The following is a 15,723-nucleotide window of genomic DNA, read 5'->3' as shown; positions in this document are numbered from 1 at the left end:
TTGCAAACAAAGGCTACTCTACCAAATATTAATGTTGGTGTTCAAATACTTATTTTCAGCTTTATCACACAAATAAATTGTTAAAAAATCATAGATTGTGATTTCTGGATTTTTTCTTTTTAGGTTATCTCTCATACAGTGGACATGCACCTACCATGAAAATTTCAGACCCCTCCATGATTTCTAAGTGGGAGAACTTGCAAAATAGCAGGGTGTTCAAATACTTATTTTCTTCACTGTATATATAAATATATAAAACCCAAAAGCAGTGAAGTTGGCATGTTGTGTAAATGATAAATAAAAACAGAATTCAATGATTTGCAAATCCTTTTAAACTTACATTCAATTGAATAGACTGCAAAGACAAGATATTTAATGTTCGGACTGAGAAACTTATTTTTTTTTGCAAATAATTATAGACTTTCAATCTAATGGCAGCAACACATTGCAAACAAGTTGTCAATGGGGCATTTTTACCACTGTGTTACATGGCCTTTCCTTTTAACAACACTCGGTAAACGTTTGGGAACTGAGGAGACACATTTTTAAAGATTTTCAGGTGGAATTCTTTCCCATTCTTGCTTGATATACAGCTTAAATTGTTCAACAGTCCAGGGTCTCCGTTGTGGTAATTTAGGCTTCATATTGCGCCACACATTTTCAATGGGAGACAGGTCTGGACTACAGGCAGGCCAGTCTAGTACCCGCACACTTTTACTATGAAGCCACGCTGTTGTAACACATGGCTTGGCATTATCTTCCTGAAATAAGCAGGGGTGTCCATGATAACGTTGCTTGGATGGCAACACATGTTGCTCCAAAACCTGTATGTACCTTTCAGCATTAATGGTGCCTTCACAGATGTGTAAGTTACCCATGCCTTGGGCACTAATACACCCCCATACCATCACAGATGCTGGCTTTTCAACTGTGCGCCTATAACAATCCGGATGGTTCTTTTCCTCTTTGGTCCAGAGGACACAACGTCCACAGTTTCCAAAAACAATTTGAAATGTGGACTTGTCAGACCACAAAACACTTTTCCACTTTGCGTCAGTCCACCTTAGATGAGCTCGGGCCCAGCGGAGCCGGCAGCATTTCTGGGCGTTGTTGATAAATGGCTTTCGCTTTGCATAGTAGAGTTTTAACTTGCATTTACAGATGTAGCGACAAACTCTAGTTATTGACAGTGGTTTTCTGAAGTGTTCCTGAGCCCATGTGGTGATATCCTTTACACACTGATGTCAGTTTTTTGATGCAGTACCGCCTGATGGATTGAAGTTCCTTAATATCATCGCTTACGTGCAGTGGTTTCTACAGATTCTCTGAACCTTTTGATGATATTACGGACCTTAGATGGTGAAATCCCTGAATTCCTTGAAATAGCTGGTTGAGAAATGTTGTTCTTAAACTGTTGGACAATTTGCTCACTCATTTGTTCACAAAGTGGTGACCCTCGCCCCATCCTTGTTTGTGAATGACTGAGCATTTCATGGAAGCTGCTTTTACTGTAGTGTATACCCAATCATGGCACCCACCTGTTCCCAATTAGCCAGTTCACCTGTGGGATGTTCCAAATAAGTGTTTGATGAGCATTCCTCAACTTTCGCAGTTTTTTTTGCCACTTGTGCCAGCTTTTTTGAAACATGTTGCAGGCATCAAATTCCAAATGAGCTAATATTTGCAAAAAATAACAAAGTTTACCAGTTCGAACATTAAGTATCTTGTGTTTGCAGTCTATTCTGTTATGATCCGCTGCCCGGATCATATTTTTTGTTTACGTTTTCAAGATACTTGTGTTTTTGGTTAGTTTTGGACTCCTCGAGTGCCTGTTTTGTACACCTGAGTTTGTTGCCATGGCTGCTTATTATTTTCACCTGCTGCGTTTGTTCCCGACACGCACCTGTTTGTCATCACTGACATTATTATTTAAGCCTGTCCTCCCTGTCATTCGTTCTTGCTTCGTAGTTTGTTTTTATGCAACAGTTGACGACTTCTGGCTCTGTACCTCTTAGCTTCCACGCTAAACTCCTTTTTTACCTTCTAGCTCCCATGCTAGCTCTTTTAGTTTTTGCCTTATGTGCTATGAGCACCCTTTTCTTTGTTCCAGTATAATTTATTTATTAAATAAATACTTTCTTACCTACACGCTGTGTCTGACGCCCGTCTGCATTCCTGAGAGAACGAACCCCGCATCACAATGCGCCCCGGTCGTCACAGTACGAAGCAAGCAAGAAAAAGTTCTCTCGTGACGGGCTTGACGGAGGTAGATGAAGGTGCGTGGATGGTCCTCCGAGCGATGGAAGCAGAGACGCTCCGCTGTTCTCCAGATGAGGAGATGATATGGGGACCTGGAGGTGTTCTGGTCCCGATCGACTCCATCTGGCTCGGGGAGGTCCGCTCTCAGCCCGCTCGCACGCGTCAGCGAAGGCGGAAGTCGCACAAAACGGCTTCAGCTCGCGACAGAGACGCGCCACCCCCGCAATTCTTCCCTCCGGAACACAGCCAAGCAGCCCAGGATTCCCCTCCGCCGATGTTTGGTAATCCCATCACTCACTTTGCCAAACAGTTCACTGATTGGGCTGTCAGTCAGTCCACTATTGAAGAGCAGAATAGACAATTTGGACAATCAAAAGGGGAGGAGCCTACCCACCTCCTCACCTCCTCCCTTCCACCCCTAAAGACTGTTCCAGACTGCTCAAGACGCGTCTGGGATCCGCTTCTTGAGGGGGGGGCTAGTACTGGGTGCTTTGCTAGTGGGCGGGCACAGCTGCGCCCAGCCAAGCCCAAACCTCCATGCCGGCCTCCGCCACCAGACCTTCGGCATGCTAAGCCGCAACCCCCGGCCAGGCCACCTCCGCCAAAGTCACGCCCAGCACCTGCTCCAAGGCTGGTTCTCGCACCAGCACCGAATCCAAGTCTGGTTTCCACACCAGCACCGACTCCAAGTCTGGTTTCCGCACCAGCACCTGTTTCCACGGCAACGACAGCCCGGACGCCTGCCACTCTGACGCCACCATCAACCCTGGTGGTCCTGCAAACACCATCCTCTCCACCTCCTGCTCCATCGCTGCAATGCACACGAGACCCCGCAGTGACCGACCAAGTAAAAAGGGCATTGCACCAACAGGCCAAACAACTTGGACAACAGGAGGAACAGTTTGGCGTTCTTGGGGCTTGCGTCAACGCCATGGCGGAACGCCAAGACGCCCGCCTTGACGCTTTGGAGAGACAGCTGGGAAGTATTCTCACCGCGCTGCAGGTGATGATTCCCCCTACGGCCAACCCAGCAGCCCAGCTGAGAAATCCACCACTCGCAGATACTCCGTTGCCTGCTCCGCCTCTGGCTCCGCCCACGCCGACAGACGAGCCGCCTGCTCCGCCTCTGGCTCCGCCCACGCCAACAGACGAGCCGCCTGCTCCGCCCACGCCGACAGACGAGCCGCCTGCTCCGCCTCTGGCTCCGCCCACGCCGACAGCGACGACGCTTCCTGCTTCCACGGCGACGACGACGCTTCCTGCTTCCACGGCGACGACGACGCTTCCTGCTTCCACGGCGACGACGACGCTTCCTGCTTCCACGGCGGCGACGACGCTTCCTGCTTCCACGGCGACGACGACGCTTCCTGTTTCCACGGCGACGACGACGCTTCCTGTTTCCACGGCGACGACGACGCTTCCTCCTGTTTCCACGGCGACGACGACGCTTCCTCCTGTTTCCACGGCGACGACGACGCTTCCTCCTGTTTCCACGGCGACGACGACGCTTCCTCCTGCTTCCACGACAACGACGACGCTTCCTCCTGCTTCCACGGCGACGACGACGCTTCCTCCTGCTTCCACGGCGACGTCTGCTCTCTCCTCGTCGTCTCAGCGACCTCGGGTGGTCTGGCGGCGCAAGCGGCGCTCTCGGAGGTTAGAGTATGGACGCCAGTGGCGCAAACAGCAGCGACACCCGAGACGTAGTCGCAGAACTCTCCGGCTGCTGAACTTCTGGCGCCACTCACGCCCACCTTCTCGGCAGCCACAAATGTGGCCTTTCCGTGGTCGCCCGCCTCGCCTCCGGCAGCGGCGTTCCATTCGCCGCCGCCACCTGACTCGTCCCCGGTGGATTCGGGGACATGTGACCTGGCGACCCTCCGCCAAATCCTCCCTCCACCCTCCCTTGACTCTTGAACTTTGTTTTAGTTGGGGGGGTTTTAGTTTTTCTAGGGGACATCTGAAATCTGTCCCTTAAGGGGGGGGTACTGTTATGATCCGCTGCCCGGATCATATTTTTTGTTTACGTTTTCAAGATACTTGTGTTTTTGGTTAGTTTTGGACTCCTTGAGTGCCTGTTTTGTACACCTGAGTTTGTTGCCATGGCTGCTTATTATTTTCACCTGCCGCGTTTGTTCCCGACACGCACCTGTTTGTCATCACTGACATTATTATTTAAGCCTGTCCTCTCTGTCATTCGTTCTTGCTTCGTAGTTTGTTTTTATGCAACAGTTGACGACTTCTGGCTCTGTACCTCTTAGCTTCCACGCTAAACTCCTTTTTTACCTTCTAGCTCCCATGCTAGCTCTTTTAGTTTTTGCCTTATGTGCTATGAGCACCCTTTTCTTTGTTCCAGTATAATTTATTTATTAAATAAATACTTTCTTACCTACACGCTGTGTCTGACGCCCGTCTGCATTCCTGAGAGAACGAACCCCGCATCACAATGCGCCCCGGTCGTCACACTATGCAATAGTTTTAATTTCCCCTCGGGGATTAATAAAGTATTTCTGATTCTGATTCTGATTCTGAATATAAGGTGAAAAGGATTTGCAAATCATTGTATTCTGTTTTTATTTATCATTTACACAACGTGCCAACTTCACTGGTTTTGGGGTTTGTACACAAATAAAGTTGTTGTAGTGTCAATTGATTTCAGTTTGTTCACGTTTTAAATCCTTATTTATTCACAAACGCAAAGAATGATGTATCATTTGAAAATACACTATTTGGGACCTTTGGAAATGATGGATTTTTATTTGCAATTTTTAGGGGACATGGTTTGTTTGTGTGTGTTTCCGTGCAATCACATCGCTGAGTAATCACTTGTCTTCAAAGGATATGCTTTGCAAAACCTGGTTGGACTCCCTATTACTGTAAACGTTTGTTTTGTAATTCAGAATATTATTCATAATTTAAAAAAATTCATTTGTATCATTAAAAAAAACATTTACCGTATTTTTTGGAGTATAAGTCGCACCTGCCGAAAATGCATAATAAAGAAGGAAAAAAACATATATAAGTCGTACTGGAGTATAAGTCGCATTTTTGGGGGAAATTTATTTGATAAAACCCAACACCAAGAATAGACATTTGAAAGGCAATTTAAAATAAATAAAGAATAGTGAACAACAAGCTGAATAAGTGTACGTTATATGATGCATAAATAACCAACTGAGAACGTGCCTGGTATGTTAACGTAAAATATTATGGTAAGAGTCATTCAAATAACTATAACATATAGAACATGCTATATGTTTACCAAACAATCCGTCACTCCTAATCGCTAAATCCCATGAAATCTTACACGTCTAGTCTCTTACGTGAATGAGCTAAATAATATTATTTGATGTTTTACGGTAATGTGTTATTAATTTCACACATAAGTCGCTCCTGAGTATAAGTCCCACCCCCGGCCAAACTATGAAAAAAAACTGCGATTTATAGTCCGAAAAATACAGTACTACAATTGTATTTATCTTTCAATGAATTAATGATTTTTTATTTCATTATTAAAAACAATACATATATTAATGGAAATACTGAGAAGCAGTACATTTCGGTACCTTATACCAATACTGATATGCATTATTAAATATGATATGTATGGGGGGCGTGGTAGGCAATTGGTATATCTCAGGGATGTCAAACATGCGGCCCGCGGGCCGGATTAGGCCAGCCAACAGGTTCAATCCGGCCCACAAAATGAGTTTGCTGAGTGTAAAACTGAGCTGCTTTTTCAAATGAAAAAAACTGCTGTTCTAAATGTGTCCACTGGATGTCGCAAAAACAATTCTGTTCGGCAAGCAAATCGTTTATACCAAGCAAGAGGTACACAGGGGGGCGTGAAAGAAAATAATCGAGAACCAATAAAAATGTGAGCAAGTTCCAATCAGCCCCTTTAATGCAGTACTTCTTAAATAGTGGGGCGGTGGAAAGGGTGAATGAGAGGCTAAAGCGTAATAGCCCCATCCTTGTTTGTGAATGACTGAGCATTTCATGGAAGCTGCTTTTATACCCAATCATGGCACCCACCTGTTCCCATTTAGCCTGTTCACCTGTGGGATGTTCCAAATAGGTGTTTGATGTGCATTCCTCAACTTTCTCAGTCTTTTTTGCCACTTGTGCCAGCTTTTTTGAAACATGTTGCAGGCATCAAATTCCAAATGAGCTAATATTTGCAAACAATAACAAAGTTTACCAATTCGAACGTTAAATATCTTGTCTTTGCAGTCTATTCAATTGAATATAGGTTGAAAAAGATTTGCAAATCATTGTATTTTGTTTTTATTTATGATTACCTGGGAACTCTGACCTTTAAAATGTCTCCGATTTCAGGCGAGAACACAAGAAGAACACTCACAAGTTCTGGTGGGAAAACAAGGCTGATCCCAAGCTGAGAGACAAAGTCATCATCACACAAGAGGAGACTGAAAAGTAAGCCTTGTGTTGACTGAAAAAATAGGGTTAAAATATATAAATTTACTGATGTTCCTTTAGGTTCAAAGCTGAGGTGGCCAATGTTTTGGAAACATATGTGGAGAAGGAGGATGAGTACATTAAACAGGTAATAGACAATAACTCTGAAAGGCTTCTTAGCAGACTTCAGCCTTTCTCTTTGTGTCTTCAGCAAGCAGAGTCCATCCGGGCCCAGGAGAGACAGCGACAAGAACTCCTGGAGTCTCTTTTAGAGGTTTGTTTTCCCAGGATGCAGTGGCAGTATCCATGACTGTGGCTTTGCCTGTTATTATTTTTTCATGCAACACAGGGGCGTACTTTTCAGTGCTAACTTTAGGGCTGTCAAAGTCAATGCGATAACCAGTTACTGAGGGTTTCCTTAATGGCACCGTTTTTTCTTAATGCGCAGTTAATTTGTGTCCTGTGTGACCCTCAGTCCATATCATAGAAGTGGAAAAGCAGCTGATGAGTCACTGGAACAAACAGAGCAGGAATGTACAAATAAAATGTACATTAAATGACAAGTTGAATTACTAAGCTACAAAGTTACTAGGTACTGGCAAGTCAGTTTATTATTAGCGACTGTGGGCTTGTATGTGAACCTGTGGTTGCTTAATTTGGTTTGCCTTTCTGTCCACACAATAAAGCGCCAGTATGTGTATATATATATATATATATATATATATATATATATATATATATATATATATATATACAGTGTACTTTTAAAATTATATATACATACTTTTTAAAATTATACATATATGTTTATATATATATATATATATATATATATATATATATACACACACACAATGTGTGTGTGTGTGTGTATATATATATATATATATATATATATATATATATATATATATATATATATATATATATATATATATATATATGTGTGTGTGTGTATATATACACAATGTGTGTGTGTGTGTGTGTGTGTGTATGTATATATATATATATATATATATATATATATATATATATATATATAAAGGACTGGATTAGAACCCAGGTGGAAAATGTCTTTTGTATGGAAAAAGATTCATTGTGTCCATTTTGTGTTGAGCTGTAAAAAAAAAAAAAAAGCCAAATGTTTCTTAAACATTTGCATAAATCGAACAAATCAATGTATGTATATTATGCAAGGGACGAGCGGTAGTAAATAGATGTATGTACAGTATGTCCAGTCCGCTTTGGGTGTACATTTTTGTAAGGTACATTTATGAAAGATGAAAAAATGTAAATCACTTTTAATTATGAGTCAACAATGGACATAATGCGACTATCGAAAATAAATGTTTCAATCGTTTGCTAGCCGTAGTAAACTTCAATGGTGAGGGCAAATACTTTTGTAGATTGGGTAAAAAATGACACTGTGAGGTGTTTTTAGGTAAAAAGAAGCACATTACTTTCAAGGGAAAGTTTTAGATTAATGGAGAAAACTTAGGAATCAGACTTCCTCTATGAATCTCTGTTGGCTTTTCCTGAATCAAAATCAGCGCGATGCAGAGTCGGAATCGTCCAATGGACCCAGTGGAACAGAAACATCAACGAAAGCTAGCGTCAGGTAACACTGTGTCGACCTTTATTACATCTCCTCTCATGTACAGTAGCCTCAGATGTCCTTCACTTATTATTGTCTTGTTACAGCTCTCAAGGGACGTCATGGGGAACCAACCAGCAGGCAGGAAGCAGCCGCTTTGACTCCATGGTTGATGCGCCGCAACAAGGCCTGACTTTTATCGGTCATCAGGTAGATCTGCCGCATATGAAAGTATATGTTTATTGGACACAAACATAGTATTGACCAGTTTGTAATTTCCTCTCGTAGGATTCATCAAACAGTGGCAACGTGCACACAGGTACTGCAGCAATCATAAAACGGCTTATTCCTTCAAATAACTTTTAATGCACTTCTTTTTTAAATTGTTTTTCCTATCATTCACAATACCTATGTTAGGCCCTACGCACACACTTTCTCCTTTTATGCCTTCTAAATCACACAAAAAACGCTAGCAAGAGGTGGCTAGAATTGCAGGTAATAGGGATCAAACTAGTTCGCCCATAAAGCCCTCTCAAAAACCAACATTTTAAATACGTACTGTAAGTACATATGTAATGCGGCGTGGCGCAGTGGAAGAATGGCCGTGCGCGACCAGAGGGTCCCTGGTTCAATCCCCACCTAGTACCAACCTCGTCATGTCCGTTGTGTCCTGAGCAAGACACTTCACCCTTGCTCCTGATGGCTGCTGGTTAGCGCCTTGCATGGCAGCTCCCCCCATCAGTGTGTGAATGTGTGTGTGAATGGGTAAATGTGGAAGTAGTGTCAAAGCGCTTTGAGTACCTTGAAGGTAGAAAAGCGCTATACAAGTACAACCCATTTATCATTTATTTATTATTTAATGTAGTAACCGGCACATTCATTATATTGTCACAACGTTTGCTATTTCCTTCAACAACAACAACATTACTAATCATGGCAGTTCATGAGAGCCAACGACGACTACTTTGGGACAAATGATGATCCAGAACCTTAGATTTTTTTAAACCTGACTAAACTGAGGGTGAGCTACAAGTCTTAAAAGCCGAGTGATAAACAGATCCAGCTCTAGTGAAACACTGGGCGTCATGTAGCAATATTGTTAGGTGCTTAACAAGAAATACAAACTACGAACATAATAAAACAATCACTTACTGTACAATCTCTGCTCTCACTTGGATGTTTATATCTTTCAGCACAAGACTTGTGTTCCCTGTTTAGATGTAGAATTCATCATAGCCCTAAGGTTTCAAAAGGGTAGGAGAAAACAAGCAAATTGCCTTGACGTCTGAGTTAAGTTTTAAAGTTGACCAACGTCTCGGCTCATGACCACAACCTTCTACTATAAAAGTGTGAGGCATGATTTATAATCTAGCACAAACTTTTTATGAACTCAGCAGCTCAGTATGTCATTACTTGATTAAAATGCAGGTCACGACATCAAAATAGAGAGTATTCATTTTTTTGTAATGGGCTTTATAGGTGGAATTGCTAGGTTTTAAATGACGTCACGTCCAGCACCGGCATTTAAATATGCGTGGTGGTCAAGCTAGCTTTGTTCTCGAAGGGTACTATTTAGCCTTTCTCGAAGAGAAAATGCCCTATCGTTGCGTTGTTTTGGCTGTACGAATCGTTCAAACCGCGAAAAGTTTCTCGAGAGGTAACCAAGAAGGGCGGAAGAGTGCAAGATTTTACAAAACAACGATGAAAAAGGTAGCACGCGGTTTAGTCCAAGGGAGCAGAGTCTAAGAACGCACATGTTTGTGGTGATCACTTCGTTAAAAGTTTGTTTATTTACTTATTTATGTACAGAGAGACATCATTTTTTATTACATCATGGTTTCTTTTGTTAATATCAGAGTCCTTTCTGCAAAAAGGTAATCCTAGAAGCGCACAGTTTATGGACAGGAACCCACAGTTAAAATATACATCATATAATATACAAAATACAGTACAATACAATTCATTTCAAAATCTACCCACCAAATATCCAGTTACAATTTCATACCGACCTACCAACAGGTTGACATTTATAAAGAAGGAATCTTTAAATCCACTAAATCAGTCTCACCATATTATTCACATTTGAATACAAAATTGTATCTTTAAGATGTGCGATAATCTCATCATACATACAGAGGTCAAGACCAAAATTATGCGACTAATGTAAATTCCTCAGTGTGCTAAATAGACTAAGCATAACTTGGCAATACATTTTGCTTAAAACACTTTTTAAAAATGTTTAAAGAATATGATTCTTTTATAAAGCTATCACTCTCATTCCAGATCATCGGGCCTCTACAGGCTATACTAAGGCTTGTACACTTTAGATGTTTGATATACTTTTAACGTTAAGTGTTTCCCATTTAAGTATTATCTTGACAATATTTCTATTTTTTAAGTCAGATTTTTGCCACGAGTGTTCCATAAAACACCAACTCGGCAAGTCTAAAATAAATCAAATGTGAGCAAAACCTAAAAGAGTTGAGCTTTTACCAAAGACAGCAATCATAAGAGAAGCTTTTAGCACATACACAATGTTGACATCTATAGTTTTATTTTGATAAACAATTATAAATGAATCTTTCAGCACATACACAATGTTGACATCTATAGTTATATTTTGATAAACAATGATAAATGAATATGTCAGCACATACACAACATTGACATCTATAGTTATATTTTGACAAACAATCAAATGAATCTTTCAGCACGTACACAATGTTGACATCTATAGTTATATTTTGATAAACAATCATAAATTAATCTTTCAGCACATACACAATGTTGACTTCTATAGTTATATTTTGACAAAAAATCATAAATTAATCTTTCAGCACATACACAATGTTGACATATATAGTTATATTTTGATAAACAATCATAAATGAATCTCAGCATGTACACAATGTTGACATCTATAGTTATTTGATAAACAATCATAAATGAATCTTTCAGCACGTACACAATGTTGACATCTATAGTTATATTTTGATAAACAATCATAAATTAATCTTTCAGCACATACACAATGTTGACAGCTATAGTTATATTTTGATAAACAATCATAAATGAATCTTTCAGCACATACACAATGTTGACATCTACAGTTATATTTTGATAAACAGTCATAAATAAATCTTTCAGCACATACTGTACATAATGTTGACATCTATATTTGTATTTTGATAAACAATCATAAATGAATCTTTCAGCACATACACAATGTTGACATCTATAGTTATATTTTGATAAAGACAGAGAAAAACACGCTACTTGTATACAGCGTGTGCAACAGCAACAAACATGGCGGAGATGCAAAGATAAATCATGAAATGCAACCTTACCCAAGCGAAAACTAGGCATATTTACCCGGGAGAGTCTTGGTACCAATGTCCTTGACCCAGCTACACACAAAGTAATTGTAGACCTCCATGCTTTTCTACGTTTTCATCTGTTTAGTCGTGTAGAACAGTGTTTTTCAAGTGTGCTGTGGCACACTAGTGTGCCATGATATTGTCTGGTGTGCTGTGGGAAATTTTGCAACTTTACCTATTTGGCCCAAAAAATATTTTTTGCAAATCAATAAGTACAATCTACAAATAATGTGCCGTTGTCTATTGTCTGTGCTGTGTAGAGCTCTGCAGGTTAACCATGCAATACTCCATGTCAGTAGGTGGCAGCAGGTAGTTAATTGCTTTGTAGAAGTCGGAATGCGTCGAGGATGGTTTGTCGTGATCCCAATATGCATAGCAAAGCGGGAGACGGAGTGCAGGTAAAATGGTATGCAACGATTAAACCAAAAATGAACAAAAAGGAAAGGAAAAGGCACTGAAGCTTAGGGATGGCTATGCAAAACGAAATCAAAACTGAACTTGCTACAATGTAAACAAAAACAGAATGCTGGACGACAGCAAAGACTTACAGCGTGTGGAGCAGATGGCGTCCACAAAGTACATCCGTACATGACATGACAATCAACAGTGTCCCCACAAAAAAGGATAGTAACAACTGAAATTGTCTTGATTGCTAACACAAAGCAGGTCAGGCAATAGCACTCAAAGGAAGGCGTGAAGCTGCTACAGGAAAACACCAAAATAACAGCGCAAGACAGGAACGAAAGCATTACACACAGGAAAACAACAACAAACTCAAAATAAGACACGACAACCTGGTGGAGTTTAATTTTTTTAACCTTTTCTGCTGGTGGTGTGCCTCTGTATTTTCTTTATTAAAAAAATGTGCCTTGGCTCAAAAAAGCTTAAAAAAAACTGGTGTAGAATGACGTCTGGGGCACAATAGTTAGATATGTCTGGGAACGTGACTGACATATAATCCTTGTTATCTTTCGACTTTTTTTGGAAAGTATAGGGGTCTATTCAATAGTTAGATTTTTTTGCTGGTATCTGCTTTTTGCAGGAAGATTTAGGCCTTTTGCGTACTCTCATAGAATAGCCATCTTGGCTTGGTTGAGCACTACTGGTTTTCACTTCCGGAAGGAAATCACGTCACAGAATCCAAGCAAAAGATGACTCCTGTTAGCTGCCTCTTGCACAAGTAAAGAAGATTGTGTGTTAAATGTTTTTTTTTTCTTCATTGCTGTGTGGTTTAGTGTCATCTAGTGGATAGTAAAAGGTACAGCAGGGCCAAATGATTCTACACATCAAATATTGTATGTTAGCAGATTGTGAAGTATTGTAAATATACACCTATTGTATTGCAGGTGCTGTGCCTCCTTGGCTCCGAGACGATCCTCAGGAGGGTGGTTCTAAAAAGGCAGCACCTTCTGAGATCGGACCGTCAGTCCAGGAGTTCCTCAGACAGAGTAGGAAGTCGACATTTTAAAATATTGTCCATCACTTGTTGAAAGCAGCTGACAGGAAGAATATTATTGTCCACTTTCTGTATTTCTACTTTTCTAGAGGAGCAAGAGAAGCTGAAGAAGCTCCCCCCTAACCGAGTGGGGGCCAACTTTGACCACAGCTCCCACACCGACGCTAACTGGCTGCCGTCTTTTGGTCGCGTATGGAACAGTGGCAGACGTTGGCAGTCCAGGTGAGACTTTGCACGCAAACTATATACTGTCAAACCTGTGTTGTGAGCCACCCTATCCAATCCAATCCACTTTATTTATATAGCACATTTAAACAACAAGAATGCTTCCAAAGTGCTGCACAGCCATGTTAAAAACAATATTAAAAACAACATTATGCTCCACCAATGACTGAATAAAAACAAAAAATAAATAAATATAAAACCAATATAAAAACTATATAAAAATAAATATGATTAAAAACGATATTAAAGGATAAAACCAATTAAAACAGTACATGAAATCAAAATTTATAAAAAAAAAAGACCCGACGATAGCGGCTACAGAAATGTGGCAAAGTGTTATAAACCTTGTCAACAGCGGCTACTTGGTGGCTTAACTAAGTGGCATTACTCATAACAATGGTGTGTGTTTGGAAAACTCCTACGCTGTCTTCAAGGCCATGTCCATACGAACACACATACGTAATAAACACATACTGTTACTTATTATTTTTAAGCTAGTCTGTCTGTGTACAAAAAGCAAAAATGCCTTAATGCTATTTCTGCTACCCAAGTACACAAGCTGGATATAACATGTACTGGCCGAAAATTGGCCCTGGTGTGTGAACGTGAGTGTGAATGTTGTCTGTCTAGCTGTCCTGCGATGAGGTAGCGACTTGTCCAGGGTGTACCCCACCTTCCGCCCGAATGCAGCTGAGATAAGCTCCAGCACCCCCCGCGAACCCAAAAGGGACATGCTTTAGAAAATGCATGGCTGGATGGATGGCCGAAAATTCAAAATGGCTACCAACCTGCATATAGTGGCCATATTAGCTGTTTCTTTTTTTTTTGTCCTGTCCAGCTTCTCAGGCAAATCATATAGTTGATGTAGATGCCCATATCGGCTGTTCAGATTTACTTTACAAAAGATACTTCTCTTGTTGCCTTATTTGTATTTGACTTTATTAAATGTATTTATATTATCATTTGGTGCAGCCGGGCCGGAGCAGGAGGGGATAGAAAGAGAAAAAAAAGGAAGACAGAGGGGGAAATTGTGGGAACTAGAGGGGGATAAGACAGAGGGACAAAAACAACAACAGCAAACACAACAACAACAACAACAACATTAGAGCAACATCAGCAAATACGATAAGTACAAATATGATAGTAAAAGTGATAGCAAAGAAGCAGTTAGCGAGATAAATAATACAGAAATGACAATGAGCATTATTACACTACAAATGGAGCAATACAAATACCAATAGAAATAGCGCTATTGATAATGTTAGCTGTTTCTATTCAGTTATCAGGTTTGTTTGTCTTCTTTTGACTTGATCAGGCACCAGTTCAGGCAGGAGGAAGGACAGAAAAACGGCGCGAAGAAGAGGAGAAAGCCTGGCTTAGAAGGAGCTAAGAAAGCGAGGATGACAGATGACTAATGTCTTCTCTTTGAGAGGAGCTTCAGGTTTGCCATTGGACAACTTCACCACGCTGCTTACATTAAGATTTGTAGCTTATCTACACACAGCCACCATTTTTTTGCGGTTTCATAAGCTATTTGCTGTAATATATCTGCTAACATTTTAGTTGCTTAAGGATGCTTACCAATATGTTCAGACAGAATAAACTGGTATAGTTTTTCCTTCACTCAAAGTACAATTGTAGTGACTGACTGTCATATTTACATCGCTGGCACAGGTGTTGTGTACCAGAAAATGTGCTGAGGTGCAAACAAAACTAACAAGTAACAAGACCAATTCTTTAATGACGTAAATGTAAATAGATTGTACAGTAGTAAAGGATGTTTATTTTTAACCACTTTTTCCATTTCATTCTAAGATCAATGTTAGCTTGGAATAAATGCGTGCAAAAGACATGTTATTAACTCCAATAAATAAAAATACCGTTGACCAAAAAAAAATGTTGACACCTTTCATTCGTTTGTATTTAAAATTTCAGGCATGTGATTTTTCCGTCTATATTAATCTCTGTAAAAAATATATTTTCGTTTTTTCTTTGTTTTTTCCGACCTACAATGTGTGTTAAAATCTTGATCCGTCTCTTTGCCATACCTGCCAACAACTACGGTTCTCCCGTAATGAGTACGGTTTTTGATAATCCAGGGGTAAAAACTACGGTTTTCCATTAAAAAATTATGAGGAGAAAATAATTGATTCCATTTTGGAACAAGGCTGTAACATACCTACATTTTTCACACACACCATTATGGGGTGTTGTGTGTAGAATTTTGAGGACAAAATAACTGATTCCATCTTGGAACAAGGATGTAACATACCTACATTTTTCACACTGTCATTATGGGGTATTGTGTGTAGAATTTTGAGGACAAAATGACTGATTTCATTTCTGAAACAATGCTGTAACATACGTATATTTCTCACACTGTCATTATGGGG

The 15,723-nt window shown here is 40.5% G+C and overlaps 2 protein-coding genes across 2 annotated transcripts in view; one reads left to right on the top strand and one right to left on the bottom strand.

Moving 5' to 3' along the window:
• Positions 1–15,227, top strand: part of cenatac (centrosomal AT-AC splicing factor) — a 22,097-nt gene extending 6,870 nt beyond the window's left edge. The window contains exons 3-11 of the mRNA XM_061981817.1: positions 6,598–6,696; positions 6,760–6,826; positions 6,890–6,952; positions 8,229–8,296; positions 8,380–8,482; positions 8,561–8,591; positions 12,996–13,097; positions 13,195–13,327; positions 14,646–15,227. Of these exons, the coding sequence (XP_061837801.1) occupies positions 6,598–6,696; positions 6,760–6,826; positions 6,890–6,952; positions 8,229–8,296; positions 8,380–8,482; positions 8,561–8,591; positions 12,996–13,097; positions 13,195–13,327; positions 14,646–14,745 (766 nt within the window). The 3' untranslated portion in view covers positions 14,746–15,227. The remainder of the gene's footprint in view (positions 1–6,597; positions 6,697–6,759; positions 6,827–6,889; positions 6,953–8,228; positions 8,297–8,379; positions 8,483–8,560; positions 8,592–12,995; positions 13,098–13,194; positions 13,328–14,645) is intronic.
• The window catches only part of LOC133620541 (uncharacterized), a 48,295-nt gene that overhangs the window by 19,140 nt on the left and 13,432 nt on the right, over positions 1–15,723 (bottom strand). The gene's annotated exons all lie outside the window — the stretch shown is intronic.

This window comes from Nerophis lumbriciformis, linkage group LG24 (genome assembly GCF_033978685.3).
Source record: "Nerophis lumbriciformis linkage group LG24, RoL_Nlum_v2.1, whole genome shotgun sequence".
NCBI lineage: Eukaryota > Metazoa > Chordata > Actinopteri > Syngnathiformes > Syngnathidae > Nerophis > Nerophis lumbriciformis.
Note: the sequence above shows the minus strand (reverse complement) of the source record. Positions and strands in the feature narration are given on the sequence as shown.